The sequence below is a fragment of the Mesoplodon mirus genome, assembly GCF_964341445.2.
Source record: "Mesoplodon mirus genome assembly, chromosome: 8".
NCBI classification, from domain to species: Eukaryota; Metazoa; Chordata; class Mammalia; order Artiodactyla; family Ziphiidae; genus Mesoplodon; species Mesoplodon mirus.
This window is the reverse complement of record NC_138984.1, coordinates 75,649,526-75,675,336: the sequence shown is the minus strand read 5'-3', so window position 1 is coordinate 75,675,336 and position 25,811 is coordinate 75,649,526. Positions and strand designations below refer to the sequence as shown.

Sequence of the window (25,811 nt, the reverse complement as noted above, 5' to 3'; positions counted from 1 at the left end):
GAAAGCAAATGCGGAGCTTAATTATAATGTTTCATTAAGAAATGTATCACCTCCCAGGCATATTGCAAGTATTATTAGTCATTCTGCTGTCAATGAGAGAAGGTACTGAGTAATTGTAAAATTATATTACTATCATCAATAGAGTCAAAATAACACTTCATAGAATGTTCAAGTAGAAAGGACTATACAGAACACCTAATTCCTCAAACTTCCCTGAAGATAAGAGTCACTTGGGATACTTTTAATAATAAAAAATTTGTGGCCCCATCCAGACCCACCGAATCAGAATCTCAGGGGTTCAGTCTAGCAATTTCAGGGGTGGGTTTAATAAGCATGAGCACCTGGGCTTAAACTTATCAGGAAGTTAAGGAAACACTAAAGTCCCACATCTTTGTTTTACAGATGAGGGCACTGGGGCTCAGAGAGATGGAGGGACTTGATGGTTTCAGGCAGCTACTGTCCATCAGATGGGAATGGAACCCATCTCTCCTGAACCCAGTCCAGGAATTTTCCAGGACACCAGGGCACTGCATTAGAGTTGAAATAAAACTGAAAGCCATGATTTTCTTCTGTCTATATATTAAAAAAGGAAGCGCGAGTAGTATATTTCCCAGGGGTAGGTTGTATTTAATATTGAGTATAATCTCCTATACGGTTCAAGAAAATCCATGAAAAAGTAAGTGTGTGTGTGTGTGTTTGTGTGAACACGTTCCATTTCTGCTTTATCATATACCCAGAAGAGACCATCTTTAGTAAACTATAGTCTTTTTATTGATCCTTTAAATATTCCATGTGTGTTAATTGTCACTGTTTTGAATTCGAATTCTTTTTGAGTCAGCCATTCAAGTGTCTATCCATTTGCTTTGAATAACCAAACTCTTACTTTATCTTTTGTTCTACTTTGAATGAATAGGGCTACCCTTCAACAAGTAACTCTTTTTTTTTTTTTTTTAATTCAGCAAAACAAAAGGTGTTACAAAAGGAGAAAAAGTATGGTTGGAAAATTTCATGAGAAGTGTTTTCGCTACATCAGAACATTCATTGTACCATTTTCTTAATATAATTTTCTTTGTTTCCACAGACTGTCCAAAACCTCCGAATATTCCCATGATCATGTTGGGGGTTTCGCTGGCTATTCTTCTCATTGGAGTCGTCCTACTGTGCATTTGGAAGCTGCTGGTGTCATTTCATGATCGGAAAGAAGTTGCCAAATTTGAAACAGAAAGGTCAAAGGCCAAGTGGCAAACGGTATGTGCACACTTAGGGGCTACTTCTTTTCCTGTGCAAAAGATGGGATGTCGGCTTTCTTCTGCACTGGGAGAGTTAGAATGTCATGTTCTTTCTGTACTCCTCTCACCACATCCCCAACAGCTGATTTCTGTTCTGCTTTGGGGACAAAGGGACCTCTGTCCATTATCTGGGACCCAGATAGCCCTCACAACATACATTTGTCTCTCAGAGCAATGAGGATTTCTCCTACTCTGAAGTGTCTCGTGAAACTCCTCTTATACTGTATAGCTACTTAGGAACATCAAGGAAATGCATTTCATTCTTTACCACCAGGAGGATCCCGCAGGCCCCATTTGATAAAGTATAGGTGCTGTATCTAAATATTTCCATAAATCGGTTGTTAGAGCTAATGGAATAATGTTCATGAGTAGTATGACAGTTCATGCCAATTTCCATGGAAATACTCATTACTCATAATAAGTTACAAAGTCAAGAAGACTTTTTAAATACCGTCCAGTTAGTTTTTCTGAAAAACATAAATTTTAAACAGCTACCTGAAAAAAAAACCCCAAAGTATCAACTTTTAAATATATGTACTCAATAAATGTAATTTATGTGTCTCCTCTTCATAGTAGGCAAGCACAAAACAGGACTCCAATTTTCTGTTTCTTTTCCACAGGAGAAATAATTCCATTTCTAGAGGCCCACAGAAACAATTTCATGGTTTTAATTTCATCTCTCTCTCTCTAATGGTGTGTCCAGCTATCTGATAGCAATTATCTTACATTGCTGATTCTAAAAACAGCGATATCACTGGAGGCAATACAGGCAAATACAATGCTCCTTTGGGTTCATCTCCCCCAAGTAAATTGATGTTAACACTTTTTTCTCTAGGTCTATAATATCTTCAATACCTAAAGCAAATGGAATTTTCTGTTTTGGATAAATTTATCTTGATAAGGGACGTTTATATCTTGTGCAGTTATTTGGAAACAACTATAATATATGGTGCAGGACAATGGACAATGAAAATTTTTATCTACTTTATCTTCCCATTAAAAATGCCTTTAGACAGAACAACCAAATGCAATGTATGGATCTTGTTTTGATCCTGATTTGAACACTCTAATATATATTTTTGGACAACTGGAAAAAAGTTAATATAGACTGGTTATTAGACTGATAGCTAGGATTTATGGTTAATTCACTTAGGTATGATAATGGCATGAGGCTTTGCTAGAAAATAATTAAGGTTTATAGTGAAAAAGGAGTGAAGGCTGGGCTTGCTTTTAAATAATTCAGCCAAAAGAGAGAGAGAGAGAGGGATAGTTAAGCAAGTGTGGCAAAATCTTCATAACTATTGAATCTGGGTCTACAGAGGTTCTTGATACAGCTTTCCTCTTCTTTTGTGTGTGTGTGGATTTTTCCTTATTAAACAAAACCCTTAGGAATGTCAAGTGAGGATTTGCAATGAGGCTATAATGTATCCATCTCTAATGAGGTAAAAATGTAACCTGACAGGTTAGTTTGGTGACTTAGAACCTAGTACTATGAGGCCAAAGTGTTGGAGCAATTCACTTCACCTGACCCCCTGGCCACAGATGTTGTTTTTAACTCTCATCCACTGCCTGGCAGGGGTCAGAAGGCAACCAGGCAAAACAAGCTGATTAGTATGTACTCATCAATCCCAAACTCCCAATCTATTCCTCCCCTACCCCACCCTTTCCCCTGGTAACGGTAATATACACACTACTATATATAAAACAGATAACCAACAAGGACCTACTGTATAACACAGGGAACTCGGCTCAGTATTCTGTAATAACCTAAATGGGAAAAGAATTTGAAAAAGAAGCAAGCAAACAAACAAAAAAGAATGTGATTAAGTTGGCACAAAACACAATAGCAGCAGTTAGTTCAACAACCACCAGCCCTGTGAAGTAGTCTTGACACTCCCATTTTGAATGTAAGAAAACTGAGGCTCAGAGAGGTTAAGAGACTTCCCAAACTCTTGGTCCACAGTGGAGCTAAAATCCTAATTGCAGCCTCTTCTTCCAAGCATAGCCTTGACCCTCCTAGAAGGAATAGGCAGGTGTTCGCAAACAAGCGCTTGGGCAATCATGTGATGTGTATCTACTAACCAGCATATTTTCATGTTCTCCTACAAAGGCATGAATACTGACAAATGATTAATATCTTTAAAATAACATTTTAATTAACTGTTAATTTCCCCTAAAACATGAATTGTTTTCCCTCAGGATGTAGAACATGACTGAAATTCAAATGCTGAATTTTTGCTGTCTCTTCACCTAAAATGGAACAAAAATATGCATTAAACAGATAAAAGCATAAAAGAAAAATATTATTCCCTGTTAAATTGAGTTTCTTTGAATAACAAGTGTTTGATGTTCTGGACTAGATAATGACTGGGTCATAATTATTCACTTGGATGCAAAAGAGGTTTAATTCAAATAACTCAATTCAAATTTCACTAATATGTCCTATTGGAAAAAAAAGAATATTGCTCAGTGCATCCATTTTGGGGTCCTCGATTTGATTTTGTTTTTATCTAAAACCTATTTCTCCTTGAAGAACTGAATTTGGTCTTCAAACCCCTGGGGATCTCCGGGGACAGTAGTGGGACCTCTGACCCCTAGGCCCTCATTAGACTCTAAAGGTGACAGAGCTCAGGATGAGAAAGAGCTTTGTTATTGCCTCCTGAAACATTTCATTCATCATAGCTATGAAGAAAAGTTACCTTTTATTATGCTTTTAGAAATAACACCCCCCATCCATATTCTTTATGAAAACACAAAGGGAAGATATTTAAATCCATTTTTGGTTAGACATTTTTTCTAGGATGACAAGTCATTAACTAGAGGCAAAAAATGTTCAGTCTGACATTCGTTGCAGTCATGGATTGATTTTGTACTGTGCTAAGCAAATCAGGTCTGCATTTGGCAGTTAGGCAATTCATTAAGAGAGCTGTGGGTCGTGACAGAGAGCTTTCTTAATACCACTTTTTCAAGCTCTAAAAATGTGCCATTGCCTTTGTAAAATCCACAGCCTAAATTAGCAACCCCCAGACTCCTGGGGAAATCAGCCTGGTCACCCCAGATAGTTGGGGGAAACCTGACCTTGTCTAAACAGTGCAGGAGTGCAGACCCACCCGAAAGGGAGCCAGACCCAAACCTGTGTCTCAGCTGGAAATCCTAGGTAGGGAGGTTGCCACCTACGTGGCACTAGAGGAGGCTGTGTGGGACATTGCCACACTTTCACCTGCCAACAAAATCCTGTTTGAGCTCATTCTCCTGAGTTCTGATCATCAGCTGAGGACAGGAAACACTACTGCCCCCTGACAATGTATACTTGCTCTTTCCCCACTTTTAAGCTTCCACCTTACCCTCCTACTGTGGTGGGATCTGCTTCATCCCTCAACCCTATTAGCATGCCCAGGCCCTATAACTAGCTTTTCAAGATGTGCTCCCCCCACCACAAATATTGTAGACCTTGATAAGCAAAGTTGCTTCAAAACACAGAATGAAAACTGCATAATCAAAATTAAACATTCAACTAAATGTCCGCAAAATAGCATTGTGTATTCGGTCAATTGCAACTCAAGGCACCTCCTTTGTCGTGCATATAAATTATTTTTAGCGTGGGATGTTTGACATGATCTGGGATGGGGCGCACAACAGAACTCCTAGTCCTACAAAGATCTTCCCTGACCCTGCTCACAGACTATTGACTCTTAACCGAGTGTCCTTTCTGCTTCCTAAGCCCCTCTATTCCTCCAGGACAGTACCCCACCCATCATTCCCAGCCTACACATCTTACTTTTTCCATCTTTCCTCTTCAGTTGAGTCCTTTATTCTTCCGTAGCCAACTTAAACTTAATAGCTTGCAGTCTCTTAAAGTTAATAGAATTCTACCCATGATTTTTGTTTGCAAACAAGACTCCACTTGCATCTAAGACCACATCAGTCTGCCTTACACCCTTCAAATCTCAAGTTCTTATCGTAGTGAGACTAAATAAGGACTGTAGGGTCCTCATGATTATCCAGGCTGACCTCAGGAGTAGAAGCAATATGGTGACTTGGCCTTCACTCATCATCCACCACCAGGTAACCTCTTCTCTTTTTGCCTCCATTACTGAGATAGCATCTCTCTCCAAAGGCACATGGACAAAGGTAACGTGTTACTCAGTTAGAGGTCAGGCCACTGGCTCTGGGCAATGTAGAAACAGGTGCAGGTGTGGTTCCTCCTCACAATGAAGACACTGCAGCGAATCCAAGGGCAACAAGTGGCAGAGGCCAGGGAATGGTTTTCAGTTTTTTTCAGTTCCTCTGAGAGGCGAGAGAAATGTACTGAGGAGACAAGTACAACTGTGTTTTTTTCAAATCTATGCCTAGAAATTGCTACCGTCTCTGCAGTTCATGGGATAAGGAGACCAATGTATAACATTTAGTAATTTGGAGGGTTAGAGGTGGTACCCAGACTCCATAATACTCAGAAATGGGCTTGGAAATGTTGAGTCCCAAAGCCTTGGGAGGAAATATCTTTAGTACCCTCTCTAGGACCTAAAAGAAAAGGAAATTCCAAATGTGAAGAAGAGTTATAAGTAAGTACTAATAAGGAGAGGCAGCATTTATTAAACACTTACTATGTGCCAGGCACATGCTGAAGTACGTTACCTCATGGACCAGGTGGGCACTTTGGTAATCTCTCTTATGGATGAGGACGCCAAAGCTCAGAATTGCTTAAGTAAGTGGTGGAGCTGGCTTGAAACCCAGACTGTCTGATGCCATAGCCTGTGTGGTCAACCTTGGGAAATGGGAGGGAAGAAACTGCTCCTTACCCAGACATTGTTCCTGCCTGGAACAATGAAACCAAAGGAGAGCAGTGGGAGGATCAGGCTGGGCATTTCTCCAAACACCTAGAGAGCTTTGGTCCTTCTGGTCCTGGTGATGGCACCTGGGAACACATCTACAGCCAAATAGCACAACTGAATTATCCAGGCTTTGGCACACAACCTTTCTATTGCCCCAAGGGCAAAGGTGTCTTGCCCAACCTGCCTTGGGACCTGTACTCCTTCATGAGCCCAGCGTCCCACATGTCAGTCTCTTGTGACTGACTCCCTCTTTCCCACACTGTTATTCTCTAGTAAGGAAAAGCCACTGAATTCTTTTACTATCCACATCAGGTGTTTGCAGTCCTGGGGATCTTTCTCTGCTTCTCTCAAGCATCTAGTTGTCACTCTTTCTGAATTTTGATCTCATTTTAGCAAGACTATTTGTGCCCTTGTTTGATGCCTCTCACCAGCAACACATTTCTTAAAGGCGGATACTATGTCGTTCATCTTTGTGTGCTTCGACCAGTTCACTTTTCCCATCTTTATTTTTTACATTTCACTTTTGGGTCCCCTATTGGTTCATTCTATTCATTCAATAAATTCCGAGTGCCTACTGTGAGCTAGCTGAACTGTTTTCAGCTCTGGTAAAACGGCAGTGACCAAAACAGCCAAAGTCTTGTTTTCTATCCATGATTTAGTGCATTTCCAAAAAGGGTAAGATTTCTAGGTTGCACGCATGGGACTGGTTCTTCATAATAAAAAAAATAAAGATGTACACGTTTTTAAATGTTAAAATTATGACATATCCAATTAATCAAAACTATTCAAATGGCTTTCAAGATTGAGCCTGACTCTCATCTTCCAATCTGTAATATACAATGAAATTATTTAGCTATATTAAAACCATGTAATAACATAATATACATACTTTCATTTGGACCTTTTTTTTTTAGGGAACCAATCCACTGTACAGAGGCTCCACCAGTACCTTTAAAAATGTAACCTATAAACACAGGGAAAAACAAAAGGTAGACCTTTCCACGGATGGATAGAACTACTTTATGCACGGAAAAAGTCTGTTTCACTGATATGAAATGTTAATGCACTATTTAATTTTTCTTTCTTTGTTGTTTCAAAATGAGGTTGGTTTAAGATAATAATAGGTCATTTGGAGATCAGTCATTCTCTGTGTGAAGGTTAGAGACTATGGTGGCAGGTTCAAAATAATCAAGAAGAGAAATATCCTTAAAAAAGGGGTGACTTTGGGGATCATTTCAGGAATACTAACTCTGTTGCATTAATGCCTCAAAAAATCATCAAAATGATTCATGGGGCCCTGATTTGCATTTGAAAAATGTTTGAAATTAGAATCTCATTTCTTGCAGGAATACCTGACGTCTTTGTCTCAGCAAAGTCACAAAGTCCATATGCTCACATTATATACTCACACTTGCCAATTAATTCTAAACTTTTAGTAAATCTGCCCTTTCCTGAAGGAGGATTTTTTTTAATTTATGAAAAAATGAGATGCTGACTTTTATTTCAGCCGTAGGATGCAATTCTTCCAAAAATGTCCCACGTGTAAGAATGAAAATGAAGTGTTAATAATTTCTACGGATTTGAATGTACCCAAAAGTCAAGTATTTTGTTTTACAGATGAAGAAGTAATTTATAAATTAGGAAGTCACCAGTAAAAAACAAAAATAACAAGCCTATTATTAGATTATGTTTAATTACCTGAAAATAAACTTCTATATTCAGTTTCCCTATTGACCCTGAGTTTTCAAACTATTACTCCTTCTGTATTTCTCAACCCATTTTACTCAGTTTCACAGTCATGTAAACCCTGTAACTGTCATGTGAAAGTTTTAATTTCTTGTTAAAAAATTTACTTTAAATGGTTAGATAGCTTATTCAAAAAGAGCTCCAATAATATACAAAAGGACCATGGGTTAAACAGAATAAAATTTTTAGTGGTTTTAAATCAAACACATCAAGAGTACACAAGTCTCTCATGAGTAATAGGCTTATTTAAATCTATATTCTTTTCTCATTTGCATAACACAGCTTGCACATTTCAGTTGCATATGGTGAATATGTTACTTTAAAAAGTAAGATTTTACTTGCAAAATACATGTGGATAATTAGGGATCCATAGGTTAATTGAAGAGATGAACTCTGTAGAATATTAGTTTTTATAGTTAATACAGTTTTACAGAACACTTTCATCTCATTTGATCCTCACAAGGAAACTAAGCCTCAGATAGTGTGTAGAACTGGTCCAAAACTGAGGTCTTCTAGCTCCAAGCCATTGTTTCTTCCCACAGGGTGAGACTGACTCTTGTCAGAGAAATGATAGAAAGATTTTGTTAGGTAAGTGATAACTACCATTTGTTTGATAATGTAGTGACTAAGCAAATAGCACTTAAACTACTGGAATGTAGGTGAGGTCTTGTACTTTTGTGCAATGTTTATTACCTTTGAGTAAATGGTAATGTGAAGCCTTTTACTAGGTGAGTACTTCATTAGGTAATGGAAGCTTCATATTTATCCACTGAACTGGCACAGATTAATCTATAGTAAGTCTCTTCAATTCTATCAGTTAGCTTGGTACACATTTGATCACTTGGAGACTTTTTTTTTTCAGGCTTCTAAATAACTCAGGTAAATTAAACACTTGGGTAGTATACAGTTATACTAAAATAATTACTAATCACTTGGGAAACCTGAAGGGCTGATGTACCCATACGTTCCTGACTGAAGCTCAGGGTCAGTGGGAAATCTAGAGCAAGAAGGAAGTTGCAATACCAATGACACAATAGTGGTATTCATCTCTACATGTGATATTTTTGTATTATTACTGGAATGGGATTTTAGAATATATAAATTTCCTTTGTGTATATATTGGGGAAGGTAGAAAAGAATCTGCTATTTCTCTGAATACTGTTTTGACCCAAGGCTGGACCTTGAAAAGGCCAAAACATTAACAGTAGTACTTCTGTTCACTGAAGAGTTATGTTACGTGATGATAAAATGGGTTTTTTGTAAGTTGTTCTATTGTATTTTGTGTTGACATAAATAAACATGGTAATTTAAACAATGAACCTTAGATGAATGGTAATTCCTTTTATTTACGTGGCACAAAACCCTCTTCTTGGATTTCTGGATCCCTGGGTGACCTGTTCTGACCGCCTTACTGGTCTCAGTCTGGGGCCAAGGAGAAGAGCAGAAAGAGGCAGCCACCAAAGGCAGGAGACAGCAGAGCATGGACTGTAATTTGCTGCATGTTTACAATACTGAAATCACGAGGTTTTTAAACAGGCCTGGACATTACCTCACATTTTGTAAAATCAAGTTCTTTTGGGTAAGTGTTTTGGGCTGAACTGTGATTCTCACCTCAAAATTCACATTCTGAAGTCTTAACATTTAGTACCTCAGAATATGACTGCATTTGGAGATAAGAAATTTAAAGAGGTAATTAAGTTACAATGAGGTAACCCTAATCCAGTATGATTGGTGTCCTTATAAGAAGAGATTAGGTCACAGACATGCAGGAAGGGAAGGTCACATAAAGACACAGGGAGAAGACGGCTATCTACAGCCCAAGGAGAGAGACCTCAGAAGAACCTGCCAACAACTTGATCTTGGACTTCTGCCCTCCAGAATTGTGAGAATATTAATTTCTTGGGCTTCCCTGGTGGCGCAGTGGTTGAGAGTCCATCTGCCGATGCAGGGGACACGGGTTCGTGCCCCGGTCCGGGAGGATCCCACATGCCACGGAGCGGCTGGGCCCGTGAGCCATAGCCACTGAGCCTGCACGTCCAGAGCCTGTGCTCTGCAACAGGAGAGGCCAGAGCTGTGAGAGGCCCACATACCGGAAAAAAAAAAATTAATTTCTTATTTTTAGGCTACCCAGTCTGTGGTATTTTGTTATGGCAGCCCCAGCAAACTAATACAGTCAGGTAGTGCTATCTTCCTGGGCATCCATTTGTATTGGGTTGGCCAAAAAGTTCATTTGGGTTTTTCTGTAAGATGCTATGCGAAAAACCCGAAAGAAATTTTTGGCCAACCCAATAGATTCCATGATGCCATGTTCATTTTCCAAATCAGAAAAATTAAGCAGAGAAAGACCAAATGCTCACAAAAGGAGTCAGCTTAGAAAAAATCCTTTCACTCAGAAAGGCCCTCTCTTTACAAAAAGACAGGGGAAGTCAAGTCAAGAGTGCTAATATTCAGAAACAAGCTGTTTCTTGTAGATGAAAGGCCAGATGTCTGGAAATCCAGAAACTGCTTCCATTTTGAATAGCTCTGAGAAAGTCACTTTTCTCCTTAGTTTTTCCACGTGTTAGATGGTGGCAGTTCCTGTCTTTTCTAGCACCTATAACAATCCCCAACACATAGCAGGGGCTCAATAAATTCATTCAATCACTATTGTTGGGTACCTAATATATGCCAGACACATTTCTTACGAGTATGGATTCAGCAATGAACAAAATAACCAATCCCTGTGCCCCCAAGTCGGGGAGAAGAAAACAAACAAATAAATATACACTATCAGGGTACTGGATCCAGTTTACACACATCCCAGATCCCCTTGGCTCCACCTGTTCCCTGGGTCTAAGCTGGGAGTCGCTCCAACACCTACTCACACAGTTCCCTTCGGGGAAGAGCCCCAGCTTCCACCTAACTCCCCAGGGGTCGGGGGCCACAACAAGTCCTGTGCCCAAGTCCAGAGTGGCAGCTAAACCTGGGTAATTAAGAACACAGAAATGTTAAAAGAAAAATGCAAGAATAAGTCGATCTGAGTTGAGCCATTAAGAGGAGGGGAAAGAAACAAAATGTTTACCCAGCTAGGTTTGGGGAAGAGGCAGGAAGTTTTGGGGGAAAGGGAAGAGAAAGTTTTTGGGACAGCAATTCTGGGCGATATTGAGAATGAGATACATTGAGGTGGGAGTGGTTGGCTGTTCATTTTAAATGTATTCATCCTTTGGGGCCTGCTGTTCCCCTGACGAAGGCATCCTGCAGGGCTCCAAGGCAAGAGTGAGATGGCCCAGTACCATGGGGATTTCAGCTGAGCCCACGTGGTGCATTTAATCTGGTTCAGGTTTAACCCTCCTCAACATCAGAAACAGTCGTGCCCTGAAATACTCTTGTGAAACCCCCCAAATGGAAGACCCCGAATCCTCCCAAAGCAAGCAAGAGTCCTCTGAATCACTCTCTTCACCTCTCCACACCCATTTCTTCCAGCACTTCTTGAAGGGACATGATACAAGAGAAGCGATCCCACCAATAATATTCTTTTTTTAAAAAAAAAAAAAAACATTGACTAATTTAATCCTCACATCCACGGTGGCATTGGTACTTTTGTTTTTAATTAATTTATTTATTTTTGCTGTGTTGGGTCTTCATTTCTGTGCGAGGGCTTTCTCTAGTTGTGGCAAGTGGGGTCCACTCTTCATCGCGGTGGGCGGGCCTCTCACTATCGTGGCCTCTCTTGCTGTGGAGCACAGGCTCCAGACGTGCAGGCTCAGCAGCTGTGGCTCACGGGGCTAGTTGCTCCGCTTGTGGGATCCTCCCAGACCAGGGCTCGAACCTGTGTCCCCTGCATTAGCAGGCAGATTCTCAACCACTGGGTCACCAGGGAAGCCCCCAATAATATTCTTTAACTGCAGGAGAAAGTTGATCTCTCAAGAGAGTAAATTTATTTAAATGTTGTTCATAATGATTTTATATCAGCCTCATTTTATGGAAATCTAAATGGGAAAAAAACTCATTATTCATTCCCCTTATTCAGAGGGAATGAGAAACAGGGATTAAATGAAATGTGATAAATAGAAATTCTCCCTTTTATTAAATTTCATTATATAGCAGCAGACTCAAGCCAACACAGCTAAAAAGCTAGGGAACTTAAGTGGTTGGGGCCTCTTTTAATAGCTGGGCTAGGATGATCTAGTACTAAATGAGTAGAGTTTTACATGAGGCCAGGATGGTGGACAGTGGTCAAATAGTCACTACTTGGGCCAACGTATGAATTCTTCTGAGCTGTGGACTGTAGGCTGTTAAATGTGGACTGTAGCCTGTTAAATGTGGGCTGTCGGCTGTTAAATGTGGACTGTAGGCTGATAAATGTGGACAGTAGGCTGTTAAATGTGGGCTGTAAGCTGTTAAGTGTGGGCTGTAGGTTGTAAAATGTGGGCTGTAGGCTGTTAAATGTGGGCTATAGGCTGCTAAATGTGGTCTGTAGGCTGCTAAATGCTGCCTCCCTTGTGTTCTAGAGGCATCCAAATGTGAATCGCCCTAGGCTGAGCAAAGGGTCAAATATGTGATCTTCTGTTCTCTCCCACTTGGCTGCACAACCAGCAAAGAGGGAGCAGCACGGGCAACTTAGGAATTCTTCCTCTCTTAAGCTTGTCCCGGAGCTAGACCCTGGGAGAGACCGGGCTCTGGAAGGCACAGATTAGACTCACACGTGCTCTTCTGTGTTGTGAATAACTTCAAGGCTTTACAAATCCCACAGAAGTTCTAGGTCAGTTTGAAATTTCAATCTGATCTTTGCGGTTTCTAGGTACACGTTTAATGAGGAGACTTACTGCTCAAACAGTATATGCTTTTTTAGCCTGAAATGTGTTTACATTCATGGTCCTTGTATAGTAGCCAACCCAGTCCCAGGTCAATGTTGAAAGACAGTGCATCATGAAACTCCACTGCTTGTCAATAACTGACTGGGGAAAATGTCACTGTGTTTTTTTTTTCATCCAGCTGGCTTTACTAGACCTAATATCAGTGTGTGTTTGTGTGCATTATATACATACATATATATTTCTTCCTTACTTTAATAGATGTATATTATTAGATACATCTATTATTTTAATGGAGGTATTTATTGTTTCTTATTTTAATAGGTGTAACTTACTAGCATTAAATAACTTGCATTGTTAATAAAAATAGGTAACATCTACTGTTCCAAGAGCTTTTTATATGCTCATTTATACAGAGCTCACAACCATCCTTTGGAATGGTATTATTAGTATCTCCTGTTTTACAGATATTAAGTAACTTGCCCAGGTCACCAACTTAGCAAGCTTTGAAGCCAGGATTTGAACTCTGGATTTGGAATTCATGTTCTTAACCACCATGCTCTACTGTCTTATAAATCCCAGTTAAGGACATAATAATGATAAAAGCCACCATTCCTTGATTATCTACCATAACCAGCATTATGTAAAGTATGTTATGTATCTTATTGTATTTAGGCTTGTATTGTTTTCCCCACTTTACTAAGAGGGAAACTGGCATTCAGAAAGCTGAGGGAAAAGAAACGAAATTGAGTTATTTGTAGTGAGGTAGATGGACCTAGAGTCTGTCATACAGAGTGAAGTAAGTCAGAAAGAGAAAAACAAATACCACATGCTAACACATATATATGGAATCTAAAAAAAAATGGTTATGAAGAACCTAAGGGCAGGACAGGAATAAAGACGCAGACGTAGAGAATGGACTTGAGGACACAGGGAGGGGGAAGGGTAAGCTGGGGCGAAGTGAGAGAGTGGCATGGACATATATACAAGGGCAGGATTTTGACCTGAGCGCATCTCACTCTGCAGCCTCAGTCTTAAACGCCACACTATCCTGAAGGTCAATGGCAGGGCTCACCTTTGGCTCCGCCCCTTCCTCTGTATGCCAAGAAAGACGCTACTACTAATCTGCATCTGGTAGGATATGTCTTAAAGTTGCTTTCCCAGATGTAACCATGGATTTGCCCTGAACCACGTAGGCTTCCCTGCAGGGTTATGATCAATCTAGCTATAAAGTAAAGACCCTTTCAGGGCATCAGACTCTAACCAACCAAGTTAGCCAGCCTGAGCATCAGTGTGGGGCGTGTCCAGCTCAGTTCTCCTTCTAGAGCCCTGCCTGTCACCCTTTAAGTCAGATACCTCAGAGGACTGCCACTATGCATGCATGTGATGTTCACATTGTGAGTTCTGGCAGGAAAGTTTAGGATATTTTGGAGGTAAGGGTCTTGACCTGTCAAGGAAACTTCTCTCAGCAGCAAAGACTTCTACATCCACAGGGACATTTTGTGGGATGCTGGTGTTTTATGCTAAGTGGGTGGACTTTGTTATCTGACTGGAGAGCCTCTGTCTTCCTACAAGTCCTTGCTGAGCGCACACATTGCTCTCCTCACTGCCCCCCGGCCACCCTCGGGGCTGCTCCAGAAGAAGCCAATACCTGCAAGCCCTCATCCAGCACCTCAGAGAGGCCCAGCCTGGGTGGCAAGACAGAGAACTTGGAGGGAAAAGTGGATGAGTGCCCCACTTTGCTAGCTAATTACCTAGAAAGGAGAGGCAGGAGTGGGGCTGGGTTGATGGTGATGGCAAAAGAAATCAGAAAATAGTAATGACTGTCGCAGGAATGGCTCTCCAGTATGGGTAATTAGGAAGCCTTTGTTGTGTTTGTTTGTTTGTTTGTTTCCCCAAACAAGCTAGTGGAGATACAAGTTGTGATTAGTCTTTGAAATACTAAAGGTGATGATTATCATTTGCTTAAAACTTCTTTTAAGAGTTCTTCTTAGGCTACAGTGTTTAAAGTGCTCAAATTAAAGTTGTAATCGCCTTTATGAAATGTCTTACAAAAAAACACTTCTTAATACTACTAATAAACTTAACAGTTATTTCATAATTCTCTCCTTTGATTAACAACTATTTTGTTTCATACTTTTTAAAAATAAAATCTATGCTTTTTTTATTTGTTTATTCATCTCCTGTAATAAATGACTATATTCTACTATATTCTCTACAAAATACTATTCGTTTTATAAACACTGCAGTGGGAAAATGAACATTTAAATTAAGCAGACTAGCTATTAAATGTATCCTGCATAGTTTTGGTATATTAAATGTCTATTTCATTGATTTCAAGAAATGTGTCAGATTTTGGAAACTCTCTTACTAAGAAGATGGAATTCGAGAAGAAAAATATAAATAAAAGAAGATTAAAGACACTGGGAATAATAAAAGAGATGAATTTGTCATAAAGGCAAGAAAATATATACAATGTTTTTCTTCTGAGGCTTTCTTGGTCATGTTCAGTCATTATTTGATTTATTTAGATCTAATATTCATTTTAAGAGATAACCAGCCCATGCTTTAATAAAATTCTATAATTAATTTAAAAAACCTGAAAATGACTTCAGTTCCAGATGGACACAGGAAAGGATATATAGTAATTCTCTCTCTTTTTTTTTTTTTTTTTTTTGCGGTACACGGGCCTCTCACTGTTGTGGCCTCTCCCGTTGCGGAGCACAGGCTCCGGACACGCAGGCCCAGCAGCCATGGTTCACGGGCCCAGCCGCTCTGCAGCATGTGGGATCTTCCCGGACCGGGGCACGAACCCGTGTCTCCTGCATCAGCAGGCGGACTCTCAACCACTGCGCCACCAGGGAAGCCCGATACATAGTAATTTTTATGCTGCAGCTGCAAAGCAACTTTCCTGGCACACAAAGTTACCTTTTAATATCCTAGACTTAGATGTAGGCAGTAACAGGGTGTGAATATTTAATGTGTCTAACTTCACATACTGAGAAGTTCACAGGGAAGAGGTAACAATCTGACAGATACTCCTGTCCTTATCCGGCTTCTGTTTATCACTACTGCATGTATTCTCACCTATTTCCTAGGGTTGTTGTGAGAATTAAATGAAACAATATATTAAAGTACTTGACATATACACTCAATAAATATGCAGGAAATGATAGCTGTGTTTATTAACTGAGTGCCTCCAATAATCCCTTCTGTCAAACAAGAGCAGAGTATCCAAGGTTGGAGTCTAGGTATAATTGGAGAAGTGGGGATATAAAGGGAAGAGGTAAAACAGAAGACAAATTTCGGAAAAACCATGAAGTACATGAAAAAGAATAACGTAGAAAAGTCTCTGATACCATGAGCTAGATAACTCAGAACAAGGGTTAAATTGTAAGAGGAGAATGCTGGTTCTGAGTATATGGGGTGACAGCTTCTTAAACCAGCCCTTAAAAGAATTCTGGGGCTTCCCTGGTGGCGCAGTGGTTGAGAGTCCGCCTGCCGATGCAGGGGACACAGGTTCGTGCCCCGGTCCGGGAAGATCACACATGTCGTAGAACGGCTAGGCCCGTGAGCCATGGCCGCTGACCCTGCGTGTCCGGAGCCTGTGCTCCGCAACGGTAGAGGCCACAACAGTGAGAGGCCTGCATACCGCAAAAAAAAAAAAAAAAAAAGAACTCTGTGTAAACTGAAGTCTGACCTGCTAAACCCTGAGGCCTATTGTGAGGCCCCTTTGAAAACAGAGGAACACAATAGAGAGGAGCTGCCTCCAAATGGCAGAAGAAAGACAGATGGTCTCTGTTGGTTGGGAAGGCAGAGCATCCAGCTGTGGTGCAGAGGTGAGTGGCCATCATGGAACAGGTCCTGCCAGGGCTGTTTGTGGAGCAAAGCCCACAAGCTCTGGATCACACTGGGTGACGGGAGCCTCAGGGCGGCCTGGAGGCACAGACTCAGCTCAGGCGGTGGAGTTGGAGTGATGTTCCGGGCCTGGGTGTGGTGCCATGTAGGCAGCTGCCAGAAGGAGCACCACCAAGTTGCCATAGGGCATGGGACGTACCCCCTGGGGATCCCCAGATACTAGAGGTGAACATGAACCTCAGAAGAGGTCCCTTAAGTCTTCTAGGTACCATGATGAAAAATACCACCAGCGAAATTCAGGTCTCAATGTTAAAAAGACTTTATTCATAACCCACTGGGTGCTGACACTTGGAAGGGTTTGGGACTCAAAGGACAGACGTATCTGCTATGGAGGTAGACAAAGGAAAAACAATTTCGAGGAACATTTCTCAAATTAACATTTGTACACCGTAGAGGTCATTGCTCAGCTCTAAAAATAACTTCACAATAATGTATCTCACTTAGTCCTTTCCCTAGCCAGTCCCCCACGAGGGGCAGCCCAGAAAACAAATCGCAGGCTTTTCTGAGAAACAGGAAGGCAGTAGGGAAAATTGGGGGGTGGGAGACAGAGAGTAGAGGAATAATGTAGGTCATGAGGACCTATAGGCAAAATTAAGAATTCTGATGGAAATAACAAGGCCGCAACTATTTATGATAAATAACGAACACAAGTAACAGATTTCAGATTTCATTTTTTAAGAAACTCAAGCTAACAAGCCGAAAATAATTGCTCTTACTAATAAACTGGAATTTGCCTGAATAGAGAGCAGTCAAAACATAAAAGATGTAGTGAAAAGAGATGCAGATTTTCTGTAGCTTATGTAGGTGAGTCACACAACCCCCTCAGGGAGTACAATTAAAGGCAGAGGACCAGAGAAAAAACCCAAGGCAGCGTATTTCATCACAATGGAGGAAGTGGAATGGTTTAGAAAGTACTGTCGAGCTGCCTGGGTGATTTGGTTTAAGCACAGCATCGCTTTATCCAGCCCCTAGAGGGCAAGTGTGCTGTCCCCAGAACGGGAAGTTAAATTACTCTGGAAATGACACTAGTGAAAATCAGCACAAATGGAGATGATTAACCCCTGTAGAAATAACCCAAGAGACCATCTTGGAACAAGTGACTCAGGAAAATGAGGATATCCATAAATAGAAATAAGACAACTAGAAAAGGGCTGGAATGTGATTTCTATAAGAAAGATACAAGACAGTTGATGGTACTTTCTACTCTATGGTCTGAGGAAAGACAATGCTAATGGAAGGCAAATGGTCTTCATGGAGCCTAGGAAAAGAAAGGTGAAGGGAAGACCTGGTCAGTGTTTTTCCTGCACTGCCTAAGATGGACCAGAAGCTTCAGAAACAGGGATGCCCTGGCCTGGAAAGGGATGGCTGCTGGAGTGCAGATGGGACCCCTCATCAGGCTTCTCAGGGTGAATGCCTAGCGCAGCCCCTTGTCTTTCAAATACCATTTCTGTGAAATTGGATGGAAACCTGATGTCCCAATGTTAGAATCATTCATAAGACTATGGGTCTGAAGTATTCTCCTTAAATAAAACACAGACTTCTAAAAAATTTTTATTGGAGTATAGTTGATTTACAGTGTTGTGTTAGCCTCAGGTATACGGCAAAGTGAATCAGTTATACATATACCTATATCAACTCTTTTTTTTTAGATTCATATAGACCATTTCAGAGTATTGAGTAGAGTTCCCTGTGCTATACTGTAGGTTCTTATTAGTTGTCTATTTTATGTATAGTAGTGTGCATATGTCAATCCCAGTCTCCCAATTTATCCCTCCCCCACCTTATCCCCTGGTAACCATAAGCCTATCTTCCACATCTATGACTCTACTTCTGTTTTGTAAATAAGTTCATTTGTACCCTTAAAAACACAGACTTTTTAGCCCAGACACTTCAGTAACATGCTTCTAAGATTTTACATCTAACTTGGCCGCTCAGATTTGATTGGTTGGTTTGTTTTTTGTTTACTCATTGGTTCTGAAGTCTACTCATTCTAGCTAAGTGTGAAATGCATTACTGTATGTACTAATCACACACACACACCACACATACTCCTTGGGAAAAAACCAAGCAGAGTCATAAGCCATTGAAAAAAATGTTATTTTACAGATTTCTAGAGTTCCTTATGCTACTGTTTTCTTCCTGTCTCCTGCTTCCCCTCATCTAAAGGTCAAATGCAGATGTGAGAAAAAATATCCTGAAAAAAAACCCATTTCTGCTTTCAAACAAAAAAAGACAGAGTAATGGGGACCAACCAGATTTACCTTGTCACCTGTATAAACAAAAACAAACAAATAAAATACATGAAACAATGGTTCATCAGGCATTAAAAATGGACATCAGGCATTAAAGGGCAGTTATCCCTGAGATATAGGAAACAAACAACTGAGTCCCTGTTGGGCTGTATCCCGCAGGCTTGCAAGCTCTCTATTTGCCCAGCCTCAAGACTGAAGAAAGAGCCTGGAGTCAGCGACAGAGACATCAATGGTTTAATGCATGGAGGGAATCTCACATGTCTGAAGCAAGGTCCTGGAGCGACACCCTACCCAGTGAGTCAGATGGTGGGCAAGACAAGGCAGCAGTCTTTGCTACCTGGGGAGAGGGAGGTTACCAGTTATAATGGAAGTTGACGTCAGGTTGCCTCATCGGTTACCAGAGAAACGAGCAGAGGAGCATGCCTCTCAATGACCCTTTGACAAACTATCATATTGGAGAGAATTCTGACCTAAAGATAAGAACAACCACTAGCTGGTGCCAGGGGCAAGTAGGTAGGCATTTACTGATTAGGCTCTATGATTAAAAGGGAAGGTCAGTCAGATGAATAGGCTGTAGGTAAGGCAGGGACTGCTCCAGCCAGGGATGTAAGGAAAGCAAGAGAACAGTCATCTTGGGTGGCCTGACCATACAGTCCTACAATTGTCCCAGCTTACTTAATTAACATTTCTAGAACACTCTACCCCAAAACAGAAGAAGACATGATCTTTTTAAGCACACATGAAATATTTAGCATAACTGCAGTGACATGGATGGACCTAGAGACTGTCACACTGAGTGAAGTAAGACAGAGAAAGACAAATATAATATGATATCACTTATATGTGGAATCTAAAAGAAATGGTACAAATGATCTTATTTACAAAACAGAAGTAGAGTCACAGATGTAGAAAACAAACTTATGGCTACCAAGGGGGAAAGGTGAGGAGGGGGAGAGATAAATTGGGAGATTGAGATTGACATATACACACTACTATATATAAAATAGATAACTAATAAAAACTTACTATATAGCACAGGAAACTCTACTCAATACTCTGTAATGGCCTGTATGGGAAAAGAATCTAAGAAAGAGTGGATATATATATGTGTGTAACTGATTCACTGTGCTGTACAGCAGAAACTATACTCCAATAAAAATTAATTAAAAAAAATAATTACAGATGCTTACAACAGGTATGATATAAATAAACAAGGTACTATAATTTTCACACACAAAAATATTTAGCATAATAGACCATACTCCTCCAGGCCATAAAACGAATCTCAATAAATTTAAAAGAACTTAAGTCATAAAGTGTCTTCTTCGACCCAGAAATTTCATTAGTAATTAATAGCAAAAAGATATCTGGATAATCCTCAAATATTTGGAAAGTAAATAACACACTTCTAAGTAACCCATGGTCAAAGAAGAGCTCAAAATGAAAGTTAGAAAGGTTTTGAACTGAATGAAAGTACAATATACCAGAATACATAACATGCCACCAAAGCAGTAATTAGAGGGAATTTATAGCAATAAATGCTTATATTAGAAAACAAGAAAGGTCTCAAATCAATGACCTCAGGCTTCTACTTTAAGAAACTGAAAAAGAAGAAAAAAATAAAGCACAATAAGCAGAAGAAAGGAAATAATAAAGATCAAACTGAAAACCAATGAAACAGAAAACAGGAAAACAATAGAGGAAATCAATACACCACAATCTTCTTTAAGGTAAATAAAATTGGTAAACCTTTAGCCAGATTGACGAGGGAAAGAAAAAGAGAGAACACAAGTTACCAATATCAGGAATGAGACTGGTGACATCACTATAGATTCTACAGATATTAAATGAATAAATAAGGGACTATTATGAACAACTTTATGCCTATAAATTTGAAAGCTTATATAAAATGGAAAAATTCCTTGAAAGACAAGAGCTACCAAAGTTTGTTCAAGAAAAAAAAAATAGGTAACCCGAATTGCCTTATATCTGCAGAACTTGAAATTATAATAAAAACCTTCTCACAAAGGAAACATCAGGCCCAGATAGCATCACAGATGAATGCTACCAAATGCTTAAGGAAGAAAAAATACCTACCAATTCTACCCAAACTCTTCCAGAAAATTGAAGAGAAGGGAATACTTCCCAAAGTATTCTTTGAGGCCAGCATTAATCTGATACCAAAGCCAGATAAAACATTACAAGAAAAGAGAACTAAAGACCAATATCCTTCATGAACATAGACAGAAAAAATTCTAAACAAAATGTTAGCAAATTGAATCTCACAATATTTAAAATCAAATGGGCTTATTCACATGTAAACAAATGAACCTCAAAGTAACAAATATTAACTCAAAATGGACCAGAGATCTAAAAGTAGAGTCTTAAAATATAAAGCATTTAGAAGAAAGTACAGAACATCATCATGACCTTGGATTAGGCAAAGATAACTAGATTTCAAAAGCATGATCCATAATAGAATAAATTGATAAAATGAATTTTATCAGAATCTAAAATTTCTGCGCTTCAAAAGACAATATTAAGAGAATGAGGGGCCTCCCTGGTGGCGCAGTGGTTGAGAGTCCGCCTGCCGATGCAGGGGATACGGGTTCGTGCCCCGGTCTGGGAGGATCCCATATGCCGCGGAGCGGCTGGGCCCGTGAGCCATGGCCGCTGGGCCTGCGCATCCGGAGCCTGTGCTCCGCAACGGGGGAGGCCACAGCAGTGAGAGGCCCGCATACCGCAAAAAGAAAAAAAAAAAAAAAAAAAAAAAAAAAGAGAATGAAAAAATAAGCTACAGTCTGGGAAAAATATTTGCAAATTATATATCTGATAAAGAACTCATATCCACAACATATTAAAAACTCTCAAACCTCGGTAATAAGAAAACAATCAAATAAAAAATGAGCAAGATATTTGAGCAGATACTCCACCAAAGAAGATATATGGTTATCAAATAAGTACATGAAAAGATTTTCAACATCACTAGTCATTAGAGAAATGCAAATTTATTTATTTTTAATTGAGGTATAATTGATAAATAAAACTGTATCCATTTAAATTATACAATATATGTATACATTGTGAAATGATTGCCATGATAAAATTAATTATCATATCCATCACCTCACATAGTTACCTCTTTTTTTTTTTTTTTTTGGTAAGGACACTTAAGATCTACTCTCTTAAGATCTACTCTCTTAGCAAATTTCAATACATAGCAATATATAAACTTATTAACTACATACATCACCATGCTGTATGAGAAATGCAAATTTAAGCCACAATGAAATGTCACTATACTCCTATTAGAATGGCTAAAATTTAAAAGACTGACCATACCAAGTGTTGACAAGAATATTAAATTCCAAGGGCTCCCATAACAAAGTACTACAAATTAGGTGGCTTAAACAACAAGATTTATTGTCTCACAGTTCTGGAGGCTAGAAGTCCAAAGTCAAAGTGTCAGAAGGTTGGCCCCTTCTGAGGGCTGTGAAGGAAAGATCTGTTCCATGCCCCTTTCCTAGCTTCTGGTGGTTTTCTGGCAGTCTTTGGCATTCCTTAGCTTGTAGATATATCACAAGATGTTTCTAATCTCTGCCTTCATCTTCACATGGTATTTTCCCTGTATGCATGCCTGTCTCTGTGTCCAAATGTCACGATGACCTCATCTTAACTTGATCACATGTAAAAACCTCACTTCCAAATAAGGTCATAAGTACTGAGGATTAGGACTTTAACATCTTTTGGAAGGACAGAATTCAACCCATAACAGTGAGGAGGATCTGGAGGAACTGGAACTCACATACTACTGGTGGGAAGGTAAAATGGTACAACTACTTTGGAAAACCATTTGGTAGTTTCTTAAAAAGTTAAATACATAACTACTCTGTTATCCAGTTATTCTTCTTGTAGGTATTTACTCAAGAAAAATGAAAGGATGTGTCCACGTGAGGATTTATACATGAATGTTCTTCGCAAATTTATAATAGCACAATACTAGAAACAACCCAATATCTATCAGTAGGTAAATGGATAAACAGATTGTGGTATATCCATACAATGGAATATGACTCAGCAATAAAAAATAATTGAAATTTTAATGCATGCAACAGTATGGCTATATTTGCAAATAATGATATTGAGTGAAGAAACCAGACCCCCAAAAAAGCATATACTATACGATTTCATTTATATGAAATTCTGGAAATTTCAAGCTAATCTATAGTGACAGAAAGCAGATTTATAGTTGACTGGGGCCTGGGATGGGGAGGAATAGAAGAGAGGGCTTACCAAGCATCACAGTGGAATTAGTAAGGATGATGGATATGTTCACTGTCTTGATTATGATAATGGCTTCATGGGTGTAAAGATATGTCAAAAATTCTTAAATTGTACATTTTACATATATGTACTTTATTGTTTGTCAATTTCATCTCAATAAAGTCTCCTATAATTTTCTAATTCACTGGATTCACTAAGAATATGTTTAAAATGTTATTTAGCCCATCAATCTTAGTTTAAAAGGCTGAGGTTTCTGGCCTTATATTAATAAATTGCTTTTTTTCTAGTAATAAAATGAAAATAAAGCCACTATGCAGGAACAAAACTATATGTTGATTTAATACAGGAAAAATTAAGTTATATTCACAAATTCCTGGTCATTTAGCCAATCATATCTTCCCCTTTTACAAAATCCATACATTCGACAACACTATGATTCCTGTTTTAACTTAGAAAAATTGTTAAGGTATGGAAAAGCTAAGCAGCATGCCTTGGAAGATTCTAGAAGCCAAGCAATATAAAACAGGTTTGCCACCTTCTCAGTGATCTATTCACTTAACTTTGCAGACCTTCTTCTCAGAAAGCTACACTGGACTTTAATACTTAACTGGTTTAACCTAAGAAGGGCAGGTGAAGACTTTGTCGAGTTCCTTTTCATAGCCCCATGACTATCTCATGTCTATTTTTTCTTCCGCACTGAGCTTTAACATTTTGAATTGTCTTAGAAATAAAACTTGACTAGTCTCCAGCCCTCCAAGCACACGTGATAAAACAAGTAGGAACACACCATAGACTCTCTGCCCCGATCCATTGGGATCATTTTCCCTCCTGCAGAATGGCTGTGGGTCCCAGAGTATCTGGGTGACCCTGCTGGTGCGTGGCATTCGACTCACGTTATTTCTCATTTTACAACAACCCTGAATGGTAGGTTTTTATTGTAGGTTTTTTTTTTTCTCCAAAATTGTAATTAGGTATTACCAAATAAAGTAATAAACAACTTTTAACTTAAGAGTGCAAAATAAATCACCTTATTTTAAAGGTGCAAAAGCAAGAAAATACGACATAAACATCGATTTTTAAATAGTCATCTGTGTGATGGGTAAATGCCATTTCAAAACATTTTCAATAGAAAAATGATTTATAAATCAGTTTTCAGAAGATCAAAAAAATCAATGTTTAATACCAACTTTAACTATAAATAAAAAGAATATTGTCACCTCTCCTGTTTTTGCTTCAACATTTATATCTTCTGCTCTTTGTCTTTTCGAGAAAATATTGCATTGTAAGGCTGCTGTCTTTTTTGCGGTACGCGAGCCTCTCACTGCTGTGGCCTCTCCCGTTGCGGAGCACAGGCTCCAGTCGTGCAGGCTCAGCGGCCATGGCTCACGGGCCCAGTCGCTCTGCGGCATGTGGGATCTTTCCGGACCGGGGCACGAACCCATGTCCCCTGTATCAGTAGGCAGACTCTCAACCACTGCGCCACCAGGGAAGCCCTAGACTGCTGTCTTTTTGGACGAGGACAAGGATCAAGATCTTCTTTAATGTAACCTCTTTCCATACAAGTCTGAGTGGAAGGAAAACCAACTTCCCAGAAATTCTCTGGCGTGTTGGGTGGAATGTAGCAAAATCGGTGTCTTGAGCAAGAAGGCAACTTCTTTTCTCTTTCTTCTGCTGGAAATTTTTATGGTAGGGTTTTTTATTTATATAGTGAGGAAACTCAGCAAGATTATGTAATTTGACCAAAGGAACACAGTTGAGAAATAATGGAAGAAGAACTTTTAACCCATCACCTCTCCCTGCTCTCTTTCTCCTCCTCCTCCCTTTACCTAGTCCTTCAACATGTGAACACTCCCACAGACTCTGCTTCGATTTATCAGAGAATTCTTTAGATGAAATCAAAAGGTGCAGCCACCCCTCTATTTTGTTATTGTTTCTATTTAAAAGGCGCATTGGTGATTACAAAAACTACCTTACACACTTTTCTGACTATTAAATGGAATAGGATATCTAAATTACTAGAAAATGATTAATAAATGTTAAAATAAATATTGATCCATCACCAGGCTTTCCCATTAAGTTCTGGAAAGTTATAGCCTGCAGGGTGACAACCAGAGATGCACAGCTGGAGAAGGCTCTTTGGTAGCACAGGTTTCCAAATGGGGTCCCTAGAGTCAGGCAGTCCCATACCCCGTGACAGCCAGGCCAGGTCTCCCGGTCTGCTGTGGCTGCCCATACCTTGCTTCTCCCTCCCTGTGTGATTACAACACAGCCAAGTGGAAACTTTACATCTAAAACTCACCTCTCTCCCTGAACTGACAGGTTTCTTGTCGGTTTCACTTTTTTTTCAAGTGCCAGACATTATCTCCTGCCCTCATCTATTCAGAATCCAATGCACGTTCATGGGAGAAGCGAGACATTCCCCACCCCAGCTGCACATTACAATCACTTTGGGAGCTTAAAAAAAAGAGTACTGCTGCCTGGGTCCCACCACCGACCCCTTGAATCAGAATCACTGGGGGTAGGGGCCTCCGTATTGGTGCTTTTCAAAAGTTCTCCAGGGGACTCTGACCACAGTGAGGGCTGAGCACCACTGGGACAGCTGGGTTTCAGAAAACATGTGACATGCTCTCCGGAGGGGTCTCCTCTTTCCTCTACAGATGGTGCCCCTTTGCCTGCTACCTCTGCACATCCCCTACG

At 39.8% G+C, this 25,811-nt stretch overlaps 1 protein-coding gene across 3 annotated transcripts in view; it reads left to right on the top strand.

Annotated features, from left to right (window-relative positions):
- ITGB6 (integrin subunit beta 6) overlaps nucleotides 1–9,186 on the top strand; it is a 70,606-nt gene extending 61,420 nt beyond the window's left edge. For 2 of the 3 annotated variants that reach the window (XM_082630763.1, XM_082630765.1), the window contains 2 exons: nucleotides 1,082–1,248; nucleotides 7,036–9,186. In XM_082630763.1, the coding sequence (XP_082486889.1) occupies nucleotides 1,082–1,248; nucleotides 7,036–7,134 (266 nt within the window). In that variant the 3' untranslated portion in view covers nucleotides 7,135–9,186. Of the gene's footprint in view, nucleotides 1–1,081; nucleotides 1,249–1,909; nucleotides 2,237–7,035 lie in introns of those variants that run through there. The other variant, XM_082630764.1, reaches the window with a different exon arrangement.
- Nucleotides 9,187–25,811: the final 16,625 nt, after the last annotated feature.